Source organism: Colossoma macropomum, unplaced genomic scaffold (assembly GCF_904425465.1).
Source record: "Colossoma macropomum unplaced genomic scaffold, Colossoma_macropomum, whole genome shotgun sequence".
In the NCBI taxonomy this organism is placed as follows: domain Eukaryota; kingdom Metazoa; phylum Chordata; class Actinopteri; order Characiformes; family Serrasalmidae; genus Colossoma; species Colossoma macropomum.
Genome location: NW_023494787.1, coordinates 31,477,524 through 31,500,265, shown reverse-complemented (window position 1 = coordinate 31,500,265; position 22,742 = coordinate 31,477,524). Strand labels below are relative to the sequence as shown.

The following is a 22,742-nucleotide window of genomic DNA, read 5'->3' as shown; positions in this document are numbered from 1 at the left end:
ACTGATCAAACAAAGAGCTGTCTCACAAGACCAGAGGACCTTCTGCAAATCTCTGACATATTTTTATACAGCTGACTTCTCTGTTGTATAGTTCTCTGTTTAACAAATCTATTGTGCTGTAGCAGAAGGCAAGTAGACAGAGATTTGAAGAAACTAGGCACCAATAAAAACACAAAGGCAGCTCCCTCACCTTACACTGGGTCAGCATCACCACCCCAGAGTTTCTGTAGTTCTTCTTCTTCACTTGATACTTGGGATTGATGCATTCCCACTGAATCTGTTTTTAACAGGAAGATGAGAAAAATAGTCTTTCCTTAAAGCAAGTGCTTGGTGGAAAATCAAATGTACACAATTGAAAGTACTGGATCAGACGAGACATGTTTAGTATTTGAAGCCTGAAAGAAGATCTACAAGGCTTTGAAGATCTACAAGGCTAATGTAGCCAAGGCTGAATGTAAACTTTGTCAGGCAGCATTGGTGCTAGAAAGGCTGCAAGTGTTATAGCACAAATGAACTTTTTTCTGCAGGCCCCTAGAGAGGGGCTCAGATGTATCCGTCTTAATGTAATCAAATGAAATATTTTTCCCCTGTAAGTCTTTCATCAGTTTCGTCTCACTTTATTTGGATAGTCCACTATAGCCCCCTATAGATTATCTAGAGATGTTCAAATTGTTAACAAACTATCTGTTAAAACTTTATTCTAAACAGTGGTGGGGTTAGGGTTAAGATTTGTACCAGGGTTTAGAGCTAGGACCAGGGTGAGGGTTGGGTTTAGGTTTTGGGTTAAGGTTAAGGTCAGGGCTAGGATTAGAGCCAGGTGTAGAGTTAAAGAAAATGATGGTCAATTTAGTAGATATTTAGCTGAATATAACTTGAAAGTAAATTAATTATCTACAAGACATCTAAAGTGGACTAACCAAATAAAGTGTTACCGATCAGTTTAACTAGGACATTGCTGATTCTGTGTTGAGCTGCTAGTGAGCAATGAGAGGTGAAAGGGGAGGGCAGAGAACCCCCTGCTGTGAAAACAATTTACAACTCTCCACAAAGATGGCCATGCCAAGACAAAACTGACAGTACAACTGCAGCTTTCTTGATATCAAAGAATTTTGTATGACTGCCACAATAAAAAGCAGCATTTAAACACAATAAGAATAATTTTGTAAATGTTGACTTGCTTACTGACCTAGACAGAAATCCAGGATTCTTTTGGGTTTGTAAATCATACAAGCTTCTATTGCATTTATTAGCTCTTATCCTAACGTTAGGACAACATTTAGGAAATTTTATCTGGTTAGGATACTTCTGTAATGTTCTTTTCTCGTCTGGAGTTTGGATAAGATCATTAATTTAGAAATAGTTATTCTGTAATAGCTACTATCCTAAATTCAATCTTAACTGAAGTTGCCACTGTGACTAAACTTATAAGATTGCTAAGATGTTGCTGGCCTCAGGTAGCTAACAAGTAATGAAAGATTATGAGAAAAGAATTAAGATATTCATCTCAGTCCAAAACAGACTCATTCTCTTTGCATGCTTCATTAAACACAATGTTCTTTGTTCATCTGTGTAATGTGTACCAATTCAGATTATGCAAACTGAATGCCTAAATCATCACACTTTTCCCTTATTAAAGCATAGACAAAATGCAGGCCTCAAGATGGCAACTACTACTGTTTTTAGCTATGCAATGAGCTTTTATACATTTTTATAGATGACAGTATGTCATAAAGAATTAGAAATCACAGAAGCAAGCTTATTTGATATTATTTATTAAGTTGATGTGTTTTGAGACAAGTGTGTAATTTTAGGGATGCAGTTTGAGTGATGCTAATTGGTGGTTAGAAGCTTGTTAGCTACCTTAGCCTAACAGCAGTGCAAAATGAAAGAAACAAATTTCAGACACAAAACATCTCTGGGCTAAATGACTTAATTAGTGGTAAGGCAAAAGTGTAAATTCCTTAACATTAGTAGTCAAGTTCTAGAAAAATATTTCCTTTGCATATTTATGTTTTTTAGCATGCTACTCTGTTGGTCAATGTGATGTTTGAACTTGGCTATAAAGTCTTGATATCTAACTGTCTGATGAGATGTTTTAAATTTGTTCAACATTTTCAGAAGCACTTCAACCAATAAAAAAAACACAGGGACTCAACACAATGCACTACACACACAATTAAAGAAGGAAGGAGTTTTGTGCATTGGCTATAAGCACACCTCATTTGGCTAATTTGCTAAGCATATTCATGAAGAGTTTGTTGGAAGACACTTTAAACATCTTTGCCAATGATGACTGTAGTTCAACACAGCACTGTTATAAACATAGCAGAGTTTGAATACTTTCATAATAGATCTTTCCGTATGTCATTAGTTTAATAGTGCTTTTGATACATTTAATGGTGATAAGAAAGAGAAAAGAATGAAGATATTCATCTCAGTCCACAAGAGACTCATTCTCTTTGCATGCTTCATTAAACATAATGTTCATTATCCATCTGTGTAATGTGATATTGGTGTGGGAAGGGATTAATACTCTAGAATGTCCATTAAAACAAAGAAGTGTCCATTCACACACAGTTATAATGATTAAGGGACTTAATTTGATTAGCTGTCTGAATCAGTCGGGATGGGTCAAAGGTAAAAGTGAGGGCACACCAAATATATAATCACATTTAATCACATTTTGTCCACTACAGGATGATTGGCCATTGTAGATGTAAGTAGGAGCTAGGATGCTCCAAAGAAGTGTTGAACCTAAACCTGAAAAGAATATTCAGTCTAAGGAGTGTTTAAAACAGCACCAAAACTCGTGAGGAAAGTTATGAATGGTTACCCAAAGGATACGTGTCTTTCTTAGCATCAACTTTTTTGTCTAAGGTGAAATAAAGTACATCTCAATATTGTATTAATAAAAGATCAGTGATTTCTGAATTCTTTCTCCTAAACCCACTTTGGGGGAACAGAGAAGTTTAACATGAGCAATACTAGACACAAGAGAAGCAGGAGCAATTCTTCTATACTGATAGATTGCTAAGAGATTCATGAAATGCAGAAGAGAAATATAAGAAAATGATCTTTCTAATGTAAACATGGTAATTTCTAATGTAAATATTATTAAGCTAAAATGGAGCAAGATGATGAAGAGTTAAGCCATCTGTGAGGCATTATTTTGATCAAAGTGGAATAAAAATCCAAGGCTCTCAGGAATCTAATTTCAGAAAATTGCTTAAGTCCCTCACTGATTTCGAATAGGACTCATCCATGTCTTGGTGAAATAAATTAGATGAAGAGATCTTATTTCCAGGGAGGCAACTGAAGACCGCTTCCAAAACATCTTAAATGGATGATGCATTAATGCATTATGAGCAAGGATGGGTCAAGGCTGGTCACTTTGTCAAAAACTTTGTCAACAGTTTAAGAACAACGTACCTCCAAGAGCATTTGCAAACTTTTTAGGTATTTCACCCTCTAAGGTGCAGAATATCATTAAAATATTCATGGAATCAGCAGAATTCTTTGTGCGTAAAGGGCAAGGCCAAAAACATATTTAAAAAACTGCATTAAAAACCAACATGCTTCTGTAATTAACATACCCATGTGGGCTCGGGAACACTTCGAAAAACCTTTGTCAAATAAAGTTCATGCCTGCATCTACAGATGCAAGTTAAGACCCTACTACATAAAGTGGAAGCCATGTATCAGCAACATCCAAAAACACTGCTGACTTCTCTGTGTTACAGATCATCGGTGGAATCGTGGAAATGTGTGTTGTGGTCTGACGAGTCCACCTTTCAAATTATTTTTATAAATGATGGATGTTGTGGTCTTCGGACCAAAGAGGAAAAGGACCGTTTCGATTGTTACCAACACAAAGTTCAAAAGCCAGCGTCTGTCATGATATGGGGGACAGAGAGAGAAAGAGGCAGGGGGAGAATGAGAGAGAGTGAAGGAGGCAGTGGGAGAGTGAAAGAGTGTAAAGGAGGCTGTGAGAGAGTGAAAAAGGGTGAGGAAGACAGAGGAGAGTGAGAGCGAGTGAAGGAGGCAGCAGAACAGAAGTGCATGTTGGTCAATTTCTGTGGTCGATGTTCCAGTAAAAGATGTTATTTGAGTGCCGAGGTCTTTGTTTTCTAAATGTGTAACCAGTGTTTATAGTGTCTATTGTCAGCCATAAACATTTCAGTGCACTGTTATTCTTCTCCCAGAATGTATAAAAATGGCTGGTAGACTGTAGTGTGACCTACAGAAGCAAAAAGGTACAGAAAAGGAACTAAATCGTCATCTTTTACAGAACTAACAAAAATGTCAGGTTAAAACTAGCGCAGGCAGGAGGTTAGATGAATTTTAATATATATTTATGTGACAGTATAGTTTCACAAAGCCTTCAAAGAAGATATAAATATGTATTAAAATTGGTCTGACCTGCTGCCTCAGTTATTACCTGACATTTTTGTTAGTTCTATACAAGAAGAGACCTGTACAGGGTGTATCCTGCCTTCCACCCAATGACTGCTGGGATAGGCTCCAGCTCCCCCCGCGACCCAGAAAGACAAGCGGCTTAGAAGATATGTGTGTGTGTGTGTGTGTGTGTGTGTGTGTGTGTGTGTGTGTGTGTGTGTACAAGATGAATTTTAATATGTATTATGTGAAAGTATAGTTTCACAAAGCTTTCAACGAAGACATAAAGACATGAATTTAGCATGTAAATGAAAAACTGTGTATTTGTGAAGTTATTTTGAATTTTTTTATTTATTTATGTCTCCCCCTGCTCCTTGCCTCAGCATCAAAGTATACTACAAATCTGTGGGAAGCACTGCATTTAAAATATTTCTTTCCACTGGGTAAGGTTACAGCTTATCACTTACAACTTCATTACTGCAAGACTGGGTTACCTATAGACAAAATACAAACAATATGATGGGGGTATAATATACTAATGATAATGAACTACAATATAGGCTCTATAAAAACAGAGGCACGTTACTGGCAACTCACCTGCCAGTAGAATGTTGTAAATTGAAATGCTGACAGCAGTGTGTGGTAGTAAATAAATACAGTAATATTTTGTAAATGCTTTACAGTGTCTCTGTAAAAATACAGTAAATCAGTGGCAACTCTGCTGCTAGTAGAATGCTGCAAATTGATGCACCAAGTTATTAAAAACCTGCTATTTATGAAATTATTCTTGACTGCTATGTTGCTTGGCAACCACAGTCTACTGTTAACTCTATCACATCACTGGTGCTTCATTATGTGAATGTGCTGATGGCCCCTTTAACTTAAATCTGCTGCCAGAGGAGTGAAGGTGTGTAGAAGGCACCAGGGTGAAATGTGTCAGTAGTTAAAATCGGCACTTTCTGTGCACTATTGTGTTTACTTTCACTGTATAAAAGATGCATGAGGCTTCCTTACTGTTAGTCACACTGGGATTTTTTGACCGCTCAAGCTCCTTTAGATCAGTAAGTGCATGTTATTGATTAGTTTATTCATTTGTTAGAATAATGATAACATGTGTCTGATGTGTGACTTATAGTCCCATTTATGTGGTTTCTTTTTTAAAAATTTAGTTTGTGACAAACTAAATAAAAATCAATGAAATGTCAGCTTTGTTAGATCACGTTCTTTGCAACAACAGCCAGCTTTGTTAGATCACGTTCTTTGCAACAACAGCCTCACATTTTTAAGAGAGAAGAGCAGATATAGCCAATTGTTAACAACTTATTTATTGCCATTATTAATAATATTTTTGTATTGACAATATGTATATGCCATAATGTATTTTGCTGCCATTTACTGAAAGCAATAAGCCACTTGAGGCCATGCATTACATTGTTTTTACCATAGCTACCCCACTCTGTGATGTACAACATGCCTTAACCATGGAAAAAATACTGTAATGCATTACCTCCTATGGTTCGCTGCCTCAAAATATTGCATGTTTCTGTAGAACGTAACTACAATATAATTCTGTGAATGTGAAATATAGCAGTGCAGCTGTTAAAATACAATACAATAACAGTCTGACAGCAGAGCTGACTATAATTTTCCATAATTTTCGTAATTTTACATAATTCAATCTTTGACATTTAAACAAAGTCATTCAAAGTGTTTTGATGTGCAATGGTGTGCTGTAGAAACACTTGCAGTCTCAGATTTCTTTACAATGGTGATGATAGGAACCAGGGATTGTGATGACTACAATGCAAATACAGTCATTTTATTAACTATCCAAAACCACCAGTGAACCTTTCAGAGTTTTTATATTTAATGTTGATAATGATAAAATAGTGGAAAATCTGAAAACAAATCTGTTTTTTTTCTTTGGGACTATTTTGTTTTACAGAGCCCTGCACCGCGACAGGAATGGATGACTTGGTAAAAATGACTTGGTAAGAGTCTCTAGAATGGAGCATTTCACATCAAACCACTCTTGAATTTTGAAAGATCTGTCTGCTTTAAGGAGAGTGTGGATAGAGTACTCCCAGATTCCTCTACCAAGTTTAATCTGTGGTTCAGATGATAGTAAACAGGTCTAGGCTGTTTAGCTAAGGCCACTGACAAGTAATAAATATGCAGCGATACAGTGGTTCACTGATTAACAAAGGAGACAAGCTGCGTCAGAAGAACCCTGCTTATTGTGCTTCCAAGTGTGCTCAAGAGGAAGACGATGGAAATTAAATAAATGAAATATAAATCCTAACAAGGCTGAGAGTGGACTGCTAATTTCCTCCAAAGAGCCTTTCAGCTGTCAGTGACAATGACAGTGATGGGCCAACACTGTAAGACTAATCAATGAAGCAGGGCTGACTGTATATGGAATGATAACAGTGAGATGTGTTTACATGCACAGACTAGAGTGTATATGGATCATTCTACTGAACTGGATTAAAATCAGAGTTGAAAATACATTTCAGACTTTCAACTGACTTGGACTTTAGACTAAAATCCTGTTGCTTTTGGTAATTTTATATCTTAATTATGATTATTTTATTAAAATAAATGGTTAAACATTATATTTTGTCACTATTAATACAATAATAGCACTAAAACTTTACCAAATGTTGCAGTTTTAACTCATTTTGAGCATAACGCTAGCCAGTACACACAGCTTCGACAGTTAAACACGTCAAATCAGAGGATGTTTTAAAAATCATAAGATTTTCAGACATTGGGATACATGTATTTTTTTTAAAAAAAGGATCTGACTGCTCACCATAAGGCCATAAGGGACAGGTAGGATTGGGCTAAATAATTTGAAAAAGTAGTGATGGCTGAATACTAAATGTATTCAGTAATGTATTCTGTTACGATGTTTAAAAAGTAACATATTCAGAATACATTTAGAATACAGCTAATACATACATACATACATATATCTATATATTTATATATATATATATATATATATATATATATATATATATAGCATTTTTTTCATGTAATTATTGTGTCAATATGTTTCATGAAAAATTATCATTTAAAAAAATCTTAACTTTTTTTTCTCTTTCTCACTGTCTGCTTCTGTCCACTGCTGCTCCCACAGTCCCCCGAGCAGAAGTCTAGCACAACACCAATACTAAACTTATCACTTGCAAACATATCCACTACTGAAGAAATTATTAGTGTGATCATTCCTTTAAACTCAGTAGCACTGAGATTAATAACTGATCATCACATTGATTTATCAGTCTACTCAGGCTTTAGCAGTAACTTCAGTGTTTGTAAAGAAGCTGTTAATTTAGGTCCTCTTTAGAATTCATTTAACAAGCATGTTTGCTACATGTTGTGTGTTGATTCTAAAATAATCAATAAACAATGTTTGAATAGTGTATTTTTTGTGGGTAAGTATTCTAGAAGTATTTTCCTAAAAATTTAAAAAGTAAATGTATTCTGAATCATGCCTTTACAAAATGTAACTTGGACTGAATACAGATACTTTTTTGTAATTTTTGTATTCTGAATATGTATTCCCAATACATCCCAACCCTGGGGACAGGGATGTAGTCTCACTTCCTGCTCTAAAATGCAGGGGTGTGGCTAAAAAGGCTCAGCCTATGGACTAAAACTCTTTGTGTTTTGGTAACGTGGTACAGCAATTTTTGAATGAAGATTTTTTAATTAAAAATTAAGCTCATGACAAATGTAAACTTTTTCAACTTACCTTTACAATAAATAAAAAAAAATCTTTAAAAAATACTGTCTGAATACTTTCTGATTTTAAACTGTGGGAAAGCAGTTTGAACTGATTTGGCTCTCTATACTGTAGTGAGTGTGCTCAGTTTGTAGCTCTGATCTAAAGGTTTCTTTGTTGCTCCCACACTTCAATCTGTCAAAATACAGCACTGGAATCATCCATCAGACCTGTAGTGATATCCAGCTACTGTCTCTATCTCTCTGTCTCTACTGGTAACATTCTGTGCAAAACAGAACAAAAATGGGCTCAGTGTGATACAGAGCAGGACTGAACAAAGAAAGGAATGGAAAGAGGCTGCGAAAACAGAGTGAGCTAGAGGGAAACAGACAGAAGAAGGGAAGGAGAAGAGAAGGATGATAGGAAAGATTGCAGGTGTGCAAAGCATAGGAAATATAACACTGGTGGATGAGAGGAAGGAAAAAGCAACAGAGAGAGAAAGATCTGCTAGAGATCTGCTCTAACAGTATTAACACTTTTAGGCTTACACTAAGGCTTAGTGGGAATTCCCCCTTTTTCAAAACGTCAGTATAAAACAAGTAAGAATTGTTCACAGTGGTGGAGACACGAACCAGACGTCTGAAGAGCTGAACTCCTCTAAAAGCTCCCTCACAGAAAGTTATTACATGAAATAGTTATGAATACACGGCCTGGTGCCTGAGACATCAGGCAGTGTATTCATATTTGTATTTTTTTTAATCTGTTCATGGCAGAGAGGTACATGCAGGGCTTTGTACAGCAAATTATGTATCCAAAGAAAACGTATTTTTTCAGATTTATCACAATTTTATCATTATCAACATTACATGTAAAAACCCAGAAGACAAATGAAGATTCACTGGTGTATTGGATAGCAAATAAAATGGTTATATTTGCTTTGTACAGATCATGACCCCTGATTCCTGATTGGGTAAAGAAAATCTGGTAAGTTATTAAGTTTCTCCAGAATAGAGAATTTCACATCTAACCACTCGTAATGACTTTGTTTACATCTCAATGATGGAATTATGCAGAAAATGTAAAAAATTTGGTAGAATTCATCCTAGCAGAATGATTATACCCAGTGTGTGTGTTCCTTTTAGTTGCTCTGATTAAATGTAACATGACAAATTTATAGTTGCTACTACTTGTGCAATCTATTTTTTTTTTCTCTTTCCACCATCTTGTTCTCACGTTCTCGGAATGCTGAAAAAATGCACTGGAATGGTGTGAAAGTTTTTGTGATCTGTTTTTTTTCTCCTGAAAACAGTGTGAATATGCCATAAGGCTTATTCCTTGGCAACTACATGGTCTATGATGCAAACTAGTTGAGTTATTTTTAGGCCATAGAAGTGTGTAATAAAACTTTGGCCATTTAAGGGTTAAGGTGCTTCCTCTTTTGCATGTTTACAATTTCAGAATTATGGCAATATCTTCAGATTCAACATAATGAATCAGCGAATGAACTATATGGGCAAAAGTATGTGGACACCCCTACCAATTATTGACTTCAGGTATTTCAGTGACACTCATTACAAACAGGTGTCAGTTCATGAAATCTCAGGCCTGCTAGGTCTGCCCCAGTCATTTGTAAGTGCTAGTATTGTGATATAGAAGCACATTTAAAATTTAAAGTTTTTTTTTTTAAAGAAACAAAAGTGATTCTTCTATGGCTTTGCTCACTTCTTGTGGACAGTACAGTGCAGAGGCCAGAGGCCAATTTATAAATATATATTTATATAATTTCCAGTCAAACAACCGTTAAATACAAGTCATTTTTCACACCTCCAGAGTTCAGTCTCAGAAGTTGGTTGTATTTTCCGCTTCTCAGGACCCAAGTAATCTCAAACACATTTAGTGATGTTGAGATCTGGACTCTGGAGTGGTGAGTCCATTGTTCTGAGAACACCAGCAGCTTCTATACTTGATTTGCAAATTTTCTTTTCTCAGTGGGTTTCTTGACAGCTACACATCCTTTCAGACTCACAGTGTTCAGTTGTCTTCTCACGGTGGAAGGATGGACAGAAACACCTGTGAATATTTCTAGATCTGAAGCAATAGTGGAGCTTGACTGTCTCCTCACTCTCAAAGATGAAAGCTTGAACTACTTTGGTGCATCTGTAATTTAGTATTTTTTGCAGTAGTTTTTAGAGTTTTGGAAATGCATATTGTTCCTTCGACTTTACTCTTCCTTATGCATTTTTTTATATCTAATATTAGACTTATGTATGTATATTCATGTATATTTATGTAGTAGTTGTCCACAGTGACAAACTGTCCACAATAACAAACAGGGATTTCCTAGTCAGCCCAGTATCACTAGCTTCTCTCTTGCATTAAACAATTGTGGGGCAGAGATGCTCTAAAGGGAATGTGTTATTTTATCCTGCTGCAGGGACAGCTGGTGTAATAGGGTTAATACCATGCCCATGCACACACTACAGAGCTGCTGTGTCTTCAGTATGAAATGGCTCTTTCTGCAGTTTTCAGGCCTCTATAGGGAATCTCTCACCACCACATGAGAGGAAATCAGCAATAGAGCACTGCAGAGGCTACTGTGGGAAACAGATAGGAATCAGCATCTTTGTGCTGCAGAGAAAGTGAACAGTCAGAGCCAGAATGGGAAGTAAACATAGGTGTGTAAAAGGGGTTTCAAATTATGGATGGTGTCGTTTCACAGCACTGCAGAAGACTTTGAGCATAAAATTTCAGGCCACAAACTCTTTGAGCAGACCCTTTTAAAGGTACCATAGAATGCATTTATTCAGTATTATAAATTGTATTCTGATATCTATGTTCTGCATAGAAGGTATGTGACTTTGGTTGAGGCAAAAAGTGCCCAGATTTGGTTTTACATGCCCATAAACAAACCATTTAGTTTGGCCCTAGAATGAAAGATGTGGAACGGAACATTCAATTAAGAAATTGGCTCGTTATTCGCTCAAAGATGAATATAAACCATGCCTGTTGACAGTTCGGTTACTTGGGAAGAATATGAACATCCCCTCACAGCCTGGAATGGTACATTTCTGCACATAGTCTGCCATTTTTATTGTTGTTGCTCCACTGTTGGTGTTTTGTTCTTCACGATACCTGCTGGGCTAGAATGTGGGCTGGCGTATGTACATTTTGGGGGCCTAAATATTAATGAGTCACAACTGTTACGTAACACTGTAGGATATTGGAATGTAAATACAGTTTTCTCTTCTATGACACCTTTAAAAACAAGATCGTCAAACAGGGGTTTTGGATTGATGCCACAGAAGAACCATCATGCCATCCCTGAAGAAACTTTCAGTGGGTGCGTCTTAAAAAGAAACAATTTATTTCATGAAATGTGCGAATTTAAAGAGCTTTTTCTAGAACCTTACATTCAAGCCAAGAGCCATTTAAGAACCTTTCTTTTTAATGAAATGTTTAATGGGATGTTGTGCAGAAATACACCTCCCATTCACATTCGCACACATCATGCAGATAGTGGATGCCACAGATTATGTTTATGGATTCTGTTGTTTCTTTTCAGAAATAACTGTTCATTTGAACTTTTCTAACTGAAGATAAATGTTTAGAAACAGCAGAAAATAAAAAGCGTCCATATGCCTGCACATGAAGGGGTGTCAGATTCTGCAGGGGAGACAGAATTCGGCACAACACTCGTTGCCCGCTTACTGCAGCATTCAGCTACATTCAGCAAGTTTTGTTCATTTTTACAGTTCACAGTCATCATAAATCAACAAATCTGCATAATAATGAGGTATAAAAAATTTAGGTGACAACTGAGTCCTATTGTTTGTCAGTGAGCTCCAGGTCTAGACCAAAGAAGCAAAATTTGGACACCAAACATGTCTTGGCTGATTGACTATGGATGGAGTAAGAGGAAAATTGTGTAAATTAGAATTTTCACCAAATTATTCCTTTAAGAGTGTAATTAAGGCATTCCAGACTATAATCACCATGTGAATGTGTGTGCGTCTACCTGTTTTCCCTCCATAGCTGCCTTCATCTCTTTGAAGGTAGTCTGGAATTCTCCAATGAAGTCATGCTTTCCATTTGAGTCCCAGTCCCACACTGTACACTAAAAAAGAGAGAAAGAACAAAAGATAAAAAGTAAAACAGGCCGCTAAGTTTCCTGAGACACTATTTCAGACAGAGTTGTACATATTTAGCCCTACTTTTGGCTGATTCTATATAATATGATATCAGTAATGTTGCATCTTAAGAGATTACAACCACATTTCTTTCATTTAATGTAATACTGAGGCACAAGCCCTTCCTGCAAAATGGACATAATATAGTCTACTATTTTATACCCTTAAACACATTCATTACTTAGGCATGTCTCTTGGTAATGTAATATCCTCTCATGGTTTTCTTACCACTGCCATGCTGACGACACTCAACCAATGTTCTCCTTCCCACCTTCTCATACTGAGGTTTCCAGTCACATCTCAGCATGTCTGACTGACATCAGTTTATGGATGGCAGCTCATCACCTGAGGCTCAGTCCCAGCAAGACTGAGCTGCTATTCATCCCTGCAACTGCATGTCCTCACTATGATCTCACTGTCTCATTTGAGAACTCTTTGGTTGTTCTGTCTGAAGATGCAAGAAGTCTTGGTGTGATTATGGCTGACTAGTTATTGTTCTCAGCTCATACTGCAAAACTTACTCAGTCACGCAGGTTTCTCCTCTACAACATCCAGAGGATTCGACCTTTTTTCTCTCTCAGGTGCTATTTCAGTCTCTTGGCACCTCAAGGCTTGACTACTGAAAGTCGCTCTTGGCTGGTGTTCTATGTGGGCCATCAGACCCTTGCAGCTGATCCAGAATGCAGCAGCACGGCTTGTTTTCAATCTTCCTAAGTTCACTCATGTCACTCCACTGCTGCGCTCCCTTTACTGGCTTCCTGTAGCTGTCCGCATCAGATTAAAAACCCTAATGCTTGCCCACAAAGCCAAAAAAAAGGACTAGCCCCTCCCTACTTTATGGCAATGGTCAAAACTCAATCTATGTATTGTATTGCTCTGATGCTATGTTTAATTCTGGTATCAGCACTGGCTTTTGTTTCTGGCAGTATCTGAGCTTAAGGGCAGTGTGGACAGTATGCGGACAATATATTTGTACTAGCTAAGATACATTCTCTGAGAGGACAACAAAGCACTTTTGTAAGTCACTGTACGTCGATAAGATCGCCTGCTAAATGTCGTACATATACATGTAAATGCAAATGCATGTGCAGTGAGATGGAGTTAATATTCAGACACTTTTTATGCACTTCGGGTAGGATGTACATTTTAAATGGAGTGGCTTATGTTAGTTTGAGATTTATAGGTACAGATTTGGCTTAGAGCAACTTTCTCACACTGATTTCCCGTCAAGTGTAAGAGGTTATTTAGAGTAGGACTATGTTTTTGAAGATCAGTGAATCAGCAGAGCTCATGTGACTCCCGACTTAGATGGCACAAAAAGCACTAAACGGAATGTAGGTTGTAGCCTAGATTCTACTGTGGCAGAAAAACATTGGTCAATCTCTGCATCTGGTTGTACATTTCAGAAATAGGAAACAGTTTTAAATGAGCTGAACGTTTTCAATTGTTTTTGTGACAGACACAAGCCTTGATATTGTTTTTCTCATTTTCAGTCTCTGTGCGTCAGCACGTAACATGATTATGTGGCAAAGTGAGGAGAACAAGTAATAGTCTGTCAAGTACAAATGTACTTGCTTGCCCCAGAACAGTTTATTCATTTTCTTTCTCGAATTCAATCTTGCAAAGAATTAATAGGAAGTAAAAAACTGGAAGCAATTTTATTGGATTTCATACTATTTAAGCCATAAAAAACAAAGTTTGTTAAAATCGCAACTTCTAACCTTACCTCTTAGAAATTATCACCGTTATTTTACTCTACTTTCGATATATGGCCTGTTATGCACAATAGGCACAATCTGATTGGCTGAGATCCATTCCACCCATGCTGTGATTTGTGATTTTCATAATAACTTTACTGTTCTGATGAGCAATAGTTGCTAATTAGCAACTCACTGATATCTGCAGCTAACGGTTACTAAGGCCCAATCCCATTTCTTATTTTTAGCCCTATCCCTTGTTTTTGAGTGCCACATTGCCCCTTGAATCTGAGTTACAAGGGTTGATATCTTCCTATACGAAAATGGGACAACCCTTCACAAACCCGAAATGTCATCGTTAGTTGTTGATGTAAACGAGTAATGAGTTTTGCCAGACATTTTCAATATGCCAATAGATATCCTTTTCCAGTTGTCTGCAGCAATTCGGAGAACTGTTAGAAGATGAAGATGCTTTCAGTGCCTGGGAATGCTGGTGGATTGGTTTGTGGTATGTTGAATAGACTGCAAACGAGTTTTGTTGTTAGCCTAGCTAAACAACATGCTAGCTAGCATGTACAGCATTAGTGACTGTGGATTCTGTTAACATTTTACGAACCTGTTTGTGGTACATGACGCGTTACTTTTCTTACATGTTCATGGATAAAGCTACAGAAAAAGACTGGACCCATATACGAGTATAACTACCTAACATGTGTGAGCAAGGGATGGACTGTGTGTGTGTGTGTGTGTGTGTGTGTGTGTGTGTTTGTGTATGTGGGTGTGTGTGCATGCCACTCCATCATCAGCTGACCTGCCTTGTAGCCTTGCAAAACAGATGAAAATTACAGCATTATTACCTCACTCCTGTTATTATGATAACAGCTTGCCAGTGTAAACAAACTGAAATATGTCATAGGTGATTATTTTACAACTAGTCCAAATACCAAAACTGAGAGACTAAAACGAGAAGAAAGAAATTGTCTGCTGACAAACATGTATTTGCAGCTGGTGATGGATTTTCACTCTCTCTATCTAATTGCTCAGGGTGGTGGGAGGGGGAGGGAAAACATGCTAAGATATTATTGTTTAGTATAATTTTTTAATCTTAATGCAACCAAATGTTAGAGGCTGGCAAAAGTCACTACTCTTCTATTACAGATTACAGAGACATTTTGTATTTTGAATGATATAAATGCTGCTTTAAATGACCATGGAAATGAACTAACAAAGTAAAAAAGGGTCACTTTAGATTAACTTTAAATATGAATCTTAGAGCCGGTTTACAGCTTGTATTAATGTGTTTCATGTGTGGATCGTATCTGAATACACTTTGGCCGAATTCACTTTACACTTGTCACTAAAATGTTTCAGTAGTTTGACTAGATTCTGACTTTTGCTTACTCTTTTTCCCATTATGATATGAGCCGCCAAGCTTGGCTTGGATGTTTTCATTGGTCCAGAGAGGCAGAAAGATATTTGTATGCATGATCTGATCACCAAAATCACATGTTAATGCAAGGTGTAAAACAGGCCCTTAGTGGAACCACTTACAAAGATTAATAACTGAATTTAAGCCATTTATGGCAAGAAATAAGCCTAATCATAGTCTCCAGTGTCTCCAGTGTCCCTATAGAGAAGGAGTACATACTGTCTTTATGAAGTAAATAATGAATATGTGTGCTATTAATAAGGATATGAACGACCTATCAGGACAGCGTGCACTGAGTAAGCTTGCGTAACGCAGCTAATGAAAGGTCAACGTGGCTGAAACACAAACATTTGTGTACCAACATGCATACAAATACTGAACCTGAAAATCCAGACAGAGTCAAATCTCAACACAAATCCTCAAAAAGTGCATATAATAGGGCCAAGAATGAATGACTGTACACATGCTGTATGTTTGTGTGTGTGCGCAAGAAGACAGCACACTGTAGCCTAGCTGTTGATGAATCATTGATGCAGAGACATTAGTAGGGGGTAATCAAAATTTGAAGGCCATTTAAAATATTAATACGAAGATGCTGCGGTTGACTTTTTCAACTGGCGGAGTAAAAGCCATCTTTTTCACCTAATCATCAGCTCCATTATCACTTTTTTTGTTACCGAGGTAACAAAGTGTTATGTAAAATACAAAAAACAGAAAAAATTATATCAACACACTAAAAATGCCTAATACAAACAAAGACCATAAAATACCAGAACACATTAAACACAGTGCAAGTCTCACAACTGGTAAAAGCCAAAGAATAAACATGGGCTTCACCATGTAAAGGTGAACTCCAGCAATTTAAAATCAATTCTAAATTGCACTGAAATGCGCAAAAGTGTGTTTTCTGTTTTCTTAATCAAAATCAACAAAACATGTCATTTAACAAGGGGCATCCAAAATTTTGCATATGACTGCAAATTTAAAAAGTTTGAACACTGATGCCACCAGACTGGGAGCTACTTTCAAATGAAAATAAAATAGGGCCAAGAATAGACCCTTGGGGCACCCCACAAGTATGATCAGCAGTATAGGACGCCTTTTGTCCGACAGACAATGAAACTTTTTCTATTAGATAGGTAAGATAAAATGCATTCAGAGCAGCTCCTGATAAACAGATCTACTGACTAAGGTTGTTCATCAAGATACTATAATCAACAGTATAGAGGGCCGTGATAAGATCAATAACAAAACAGAGATATATTCAGCTCTATCAGATTACATCTGCCTGTACCATAATTTACTTTCAGCCTGATAAAACTAGCAAGCAAACCTTTAAAGAGAATTAAAAGAGACTGGACTTTTACTTCACTGCAAAGTGGCTGCTTGAAAACAGTTTTGTCAAGTTAAATCAAATCTGATGTATCAGTCAATGCTTTAATTAAAATGTGAATGCAGTGCTTCCTCAGATTATGGAGGTGACATCACATCATGGACTGAAATCAGTGTCATCGCTGGAGCGACCTCGCAGCTTTCAGAACGCTCTGTGTAAGGAGCTCATGAATATTAAACGAATACGTTCATCTTTATTCATGATGGCGTCGCTTAAAATAACTGCATTTCTGTCTGACAGTCTCACCTGATATCAGCTGAGACAAATGCACATAAACATTTGGGGTCAATCACTTAGTCAGTCTTGCTGACTCAGTCGATCAGTCAATAGATGGCCAGCCCTTTCATGGGCCTACTCAATGCTTAAATGCCCCTCTGTGTAGCCAAAAGCTTACTATGACAGAAATCACAGATTGCTTTTTCCCTAAGATTAAATGGATGGTGTTAATTAGCATTAAGTGGCTGCTGGCTTTAAAATAAAGATGAGCTAGCAGAGCTCATTGTATAAGTAAGCTTTTTACTGACTAAATAAAAAAAAGATGTTGGCTGAGTCAACAGACACATACTAGTAGTAATTTGCTGATTATGCATTCACAGTACAATATGGTGATAACAGTTCATGTGCAACATATTTTGCTATGGTTTACGGGTCAGTTTTCCAATTTAGTTCAAATACTTTTATTAGTATTACATTTTTTACAATCTATTGTTACAACATCAAGACTAAAAATGAGCAATACCAAGAACAAAACTGGCAAGAGGGACTCCCTGATGGGCTGAGGATACAGCGCTGAGAGGATCTAATCCTCTATTAGTAAAACCACATAATGAAGTTTGGAAAAGATGTTGAGTGCCATTATAAATATATTATCATATTATTATAAATGCAATGATTTTGGGGTCCATATTTAGTTGTCATGACAAATTATACTAAATGTGGACACCTGACCATCATACCTATGTGAGCTTGTGGCACATCCCATTCCAAAACCATGGGCATTAATATGGAGTTGCCCCCACCACATACGTTCACATACATGTTATATGACCATATAGTGTGTGTGTATGTAAAAAGAAAAAATATTTATTTATTGCAACATAATAATATACTAAGCAGGGAGTCATATGATGAAAAGAGACATGAGCAACACATGAAAATAAGACATTATGTACAATGATCCATCATTGTCAAAAATAACTGCATTTCTGCCTGACAGTCACACTTAGCTGTCCTATCAGCCAAAACAAGTGCACTAAACACTTGAGGTCAATCAGCTAGTTTTTGGGCCTGCTTACTATTCTCTGTGTAAATGCCCCTTTGCATAACCAAAAGTCTCACATCGTTCAGTTGTCTTCTGACAGCGGACGGATAGACAAAAACACCTGTGGATTTTTTTTAGATCTGAAACATCAGTGGAGCTTCATTTTCTCCTCTCTCTCAAAGATGAAAGCTCAAAGTATTGTTGATCTGATGGTGATAGTTTTGGTGGTTTGGTTGTACGGTTGTTAGGAGTCTCATTTTCTCTCTGTCTTTAAGTAGCTCCTTTGAATTTCCTCTTCCTTATGCAAGTGGATTGTCTAATATCCAAAAGGCCCTTTTCAAATTGCTGTCTTTGTTCTGCTATAAGTGCTCGCTGCAGGGTTTTGCTGCTTCTGCTAAAACAACAACAATAACAACAATGGCCAAGTCCAAAAATAAGAGCTTGTACTGCATACCCAAGTGCTCAATCTTGAATGGCTTCTCAGCTGACAATGAGCAGACAAAAATGGTTTTGTGCAATTAGGAGGGATGGCGCTTTAAAGTTGGTGTTGTTGCTAGCTGCAATGGAACCGTTTTCATGTTCCCCCTTAAAAAGCTGCTGGCATCCAAAAGAGTAAGTGCTCAAGTGCTCAGCAGGGAGTGGATGTTCATTCAATGGAGCCAGTGGTTGTGGAAACAGTGGCGCTATGGACCAAGACGACGTGGCACGCCCACCTACGGGTATGAGTGCATGTTTACCTTTTTGCCAACTAGTTTATTGTTAGCAAGCTAATCTATCTTTTGGTTACTGTTATTTCACTTACCCAGCGTTTTATCACTCTGTAAATGTTAGCTGATGTTATTTTACTGTGAATGAATACTTTCAGGAAGAAGTTATTCTTTGTTCAGCTTGAACTCCCACTTCAATCTTGGCAACTATGACAGAAATAATGTGACATACCTTTTAATTGTGAACTGGGAATGCCAGTATTTCTGAGGTTAATAATTGTCCATAAGGCAATAACAGAATTTGTTTTGTTTTTGTTTGTTTCATGAGAAAAGGGCCTATTTCTTTAGAAATATCTCCTTTGGTCATTTTAGATGCACAGGAGATTAAAAGACAACTAAGGTGTGTTTTTGAACGTTAGTGTATCTCTGAAATAACATAATGTCAATGACTCCTTTGGGAGTCACAGCTTTTGTTGGGCGGACACAGCTGTAATTGGTTGGTTTTAAGATTGCAAAACTTTGCTGGTTCATTTTGGTTTCTTGACCAAGGAGAGAGTGAGCGAGAGAGGAAAAGAGAGAGAGAGTATCTGCAAAAAGATACATCATTAAAGCATTTCACTTTCTATCCAATATTCAGTACTGGAATACCACTGAACACATTACAACTGCACCACTGAGAAATTATATGTGGTACAGAGAGAGACTCAGAGAGAGAGAGACTCAGAGAAAGAGAGAGAGATACTCGGACAACAAGAGAAAGACTCAGATAGTATACAAAACACTAACTATACTTTAATAAATTTGAGAAGATTCACCCCTAATTTAGCCACCACAGTAATAATGAGAAGCTGCCCATCCTGCTAGGAGAGAGGAGAGAGAGTAGCGCCTTAGCAGCACGATATGTATCTGCCTGCCACAATATGAGGGACAGTGAGTGACCCACCCAAACAGACACACACAGAAACACACACACGCACAAGATATCTAAAAATATAGATAGATATCTAAAAGATATCTAAAGACATCTAAAACTGCCCTGTTTTTTTTTTTATTTATTATTTTTCCTCTTAATTTTTCTTTACAACTCAATTCCAAAGCACTATTTTTGCTACAATTTTATGTGATTCTTGTCATAATTATTCTTATATCAAATGAAATTAAGAGTTCTTATGCTCTTGTTCTAAAGCTCTATGTTCTAAATGTTAATTCTTCTTGTTCCTTTTGATGATGCTTTGGCAATATTGTAAATGAATATGGTCATGCCAATAAAGCTTATTGAATTGAAATTGAATAGTGTGAGAGAGAGACTCAGAAGGAGTCAGAAAGAGAGAGAGAGTACAGGCTCAGTGACCACAGTCTGGCCATAGAAATAGGCAGATATAAAAATCCTGTCAGCCCAGAGAGAGAGAGGACTCTGTGGTCACTGTGAGAGCGGTGAGGTCGAGACAGTGCTGCACTTCCTTTGCTTCCTTTGCTGCAAAATTTAAATTGGCAAAATTTCACTAAAAAATTAAAAACGATTCTTCCAAATCTTGGAATTTTTAACACAGTCTGAAAAATTATGTTTTCCTTGGTGAGGGACACACAGCATTTCTCACCGCAAAATATGTGGCAACATCACCTGCCTGAGGGACAGTAGGTAACACACTCCACACCCCAACCCCACTGACCCACTACTCAACATCTCACTGTATATAAGTTAAAATATATTCTCAATAAATGTTTAATACATGTTGTCTTATTTTATTTATTTCTTTTCATTTTTGTTGTTATTTCACTATGATTGTTGTGAATATTACTGTCATAAATTTAAGGGTTGCTGTTCGTTCTATAGAGTATGCTCAAAACTTTCAAGTTCATATGCTTTTGCAACATTGAATTTGAAAAAAAAAATATACTGAATTAAGAGAAAAGAGAGTCAGACAGAGAGAGAGAAAGAGAGAGAGAGAGAGAGACTCAGAAAGAGGAAAGGATTCACAGTATCCACCGAGGCTCTGAGCACAGAATGTATACTCACACAACAACCCCCCCACCACCACTAAATTATCCGCATTGACCACTAACCAGTTAGAAGCTAAACAAGCTAAGAGCTAAACTAATACAATACAATACAGTACAATATGATACAATCATATTACTTTGCAACTATGAGGTAAAAAAGTATATAATAACTAACAATTATACTATAATCACATTATTATATGATATTATATTAATACTCATGCTGTATAATGTTTCCATATGTCCACAAAGGTCACTTTAAAGTGGTTTTGAAAGATGCCTGGGATGGGGTCTGGTTTGTCCTTGCTAGCTTCAGCAAAGCTCAATCACACACTCTCACTCTTTTCTCTTCTCATCAGGTTGGTGAACAATCTGTCTCCACAGAGCTGCGAGAACACTCTTTTTACTGCAGGCCCTGACCAGGTCTGAGAGCAGAGGGTTGAAAGGGATGGAGGTGTTGTAACATCAGCTTCTCCTCTGTTATGCAATGTCGGTTCCTCTCAGCTAACTGTCAGCTAGCCGACGCAGTAGCGATGCTAGGTAATTAGCGCGCTCTGAAAGATGTCGGCTCATGTCCTGCAGCGGAACGGAAGCTGACTGGCATCACGGGGAACCTGCCAAAGCCATTCTGCTCTGACGTGACCCTGTGGTCATGCTGCGGTCAGGCTGAAGATGCCATGGAATTTTACCTCTTTCTTTCAGAAAGGTACCATTGTGATGAAATTTGTGGCTAAATTGTATTGCATTTGAAGATATATGTTATGCTTTTTTACTAATTGTTATTGGAGTAATTAACTAATTGATTAAGCCACTCTTTGCCCTGTCACAGTGGTGCCATCATTTAAAGTTCTGTCTGTGAAACAACAAAGTCCTTAAAGAAAAGTCTGTACATTTAGCGGCAATCTTAGCAAGCAGATGTTTTAAGTCATACAAGACCAAGCTCCAATCAACCCGATTGGAAAAAGACCTAGATAAATGGATAAATCTGAAACTGAATGTTTCAGAAATATATTTGAAATCACTAGTAAAAAATGGCAAAAATCACAGAAGTAATTTGGGGTCTTTGGCTCAAATAACAAAAGAAAAAAGTTATTTTCAGGCTGTTTAGGCCATTATGTATGAATGTCTCCACAACAAAGGAGTTTTTCCCAACATACACCTTTACCAACAAGGCAACTGGCTCTTTTTATAGAACTCACATTACTATTACATAACTATTACATACTATTACATAACGATTTACTCACATTAATGGCATTTGTCAGATGCTCTTAACCAGAGTGACAAATTTTAATCATGCTACAGAGGTAGGTGAATGCTGCATAAGAATCTTGCCTAAGAACTGTTATTGTAATCCAATCATAAGATTTCTGCATTTATCTGATTATTCAAACAGTCATGTAAACACCATACTCTAGAAATCCAATTAAGAAATTAAAGAGAGCTAAATTTTAGCTCAATAATCAGATTTCTCAGTGCACATACACTCTTACTCTGATTTCTTTCAGATTTCAGATGGCGGTACCAGAAATAAACAAGCAGCTTGCCGCGAGATGGTGGCAAAACATTTTTGGAGTGACAACAAAACCAACTACATGCTTGACGAAAGGAGGGATTTATATATTCTTTATTTTCTAGATGATTTATGTTCATATTTTCAGGTAAAGTGGCGCAATGTTTTTAAAAAAAACATGGCATGAAATTTGAGTTTACGTCATGTTTGTCACGTCTTCTTCTGTGAATTTATTGGCTGGTTGCAAAGCAGAAATCTGATTACTGCCTGACTCATGTAGACCCGGAGTTTTCACATTATCTGATTACTTAAGTGTTTATAAATGTGTTGATCGGATTACTGACAAAATCTGATTTTTTGCAGTTATCAGATTATTAAGTGCATGTAAACACATTCATTGTGTGCTTGCCCAGGTAGAATCAAAAC

The 22,742-nt window shown here is 37.1% G+C and overlaps 1 protein-coding gene across 1 annotated transcript in view; it reads right to left on the bottom strand.

Moving 5' to 3' along the window:
• Positions 1-22,742, bottom strand: part of cpne4b (copine IVb) — a 69,398-nt gene that overhangs the window by 22,517 nt on the left and 24,139 nt on the right. Inside the window, exons 8-9 of the mRNA XM_036565695.1 lie at positions 12,144-12,242; positions 191-277 (exon numbers count right to left, since the gene is read on the bottom strand). Of these exons, the coding sequence (XP_036421588.1) occupies positions 191-277; positions 12,144-12,242 (186 nt within the window). The remainder of the gene's footprint in view (positions 1-190; positions 278-12,143; positions 12,243-22,742) is intronic.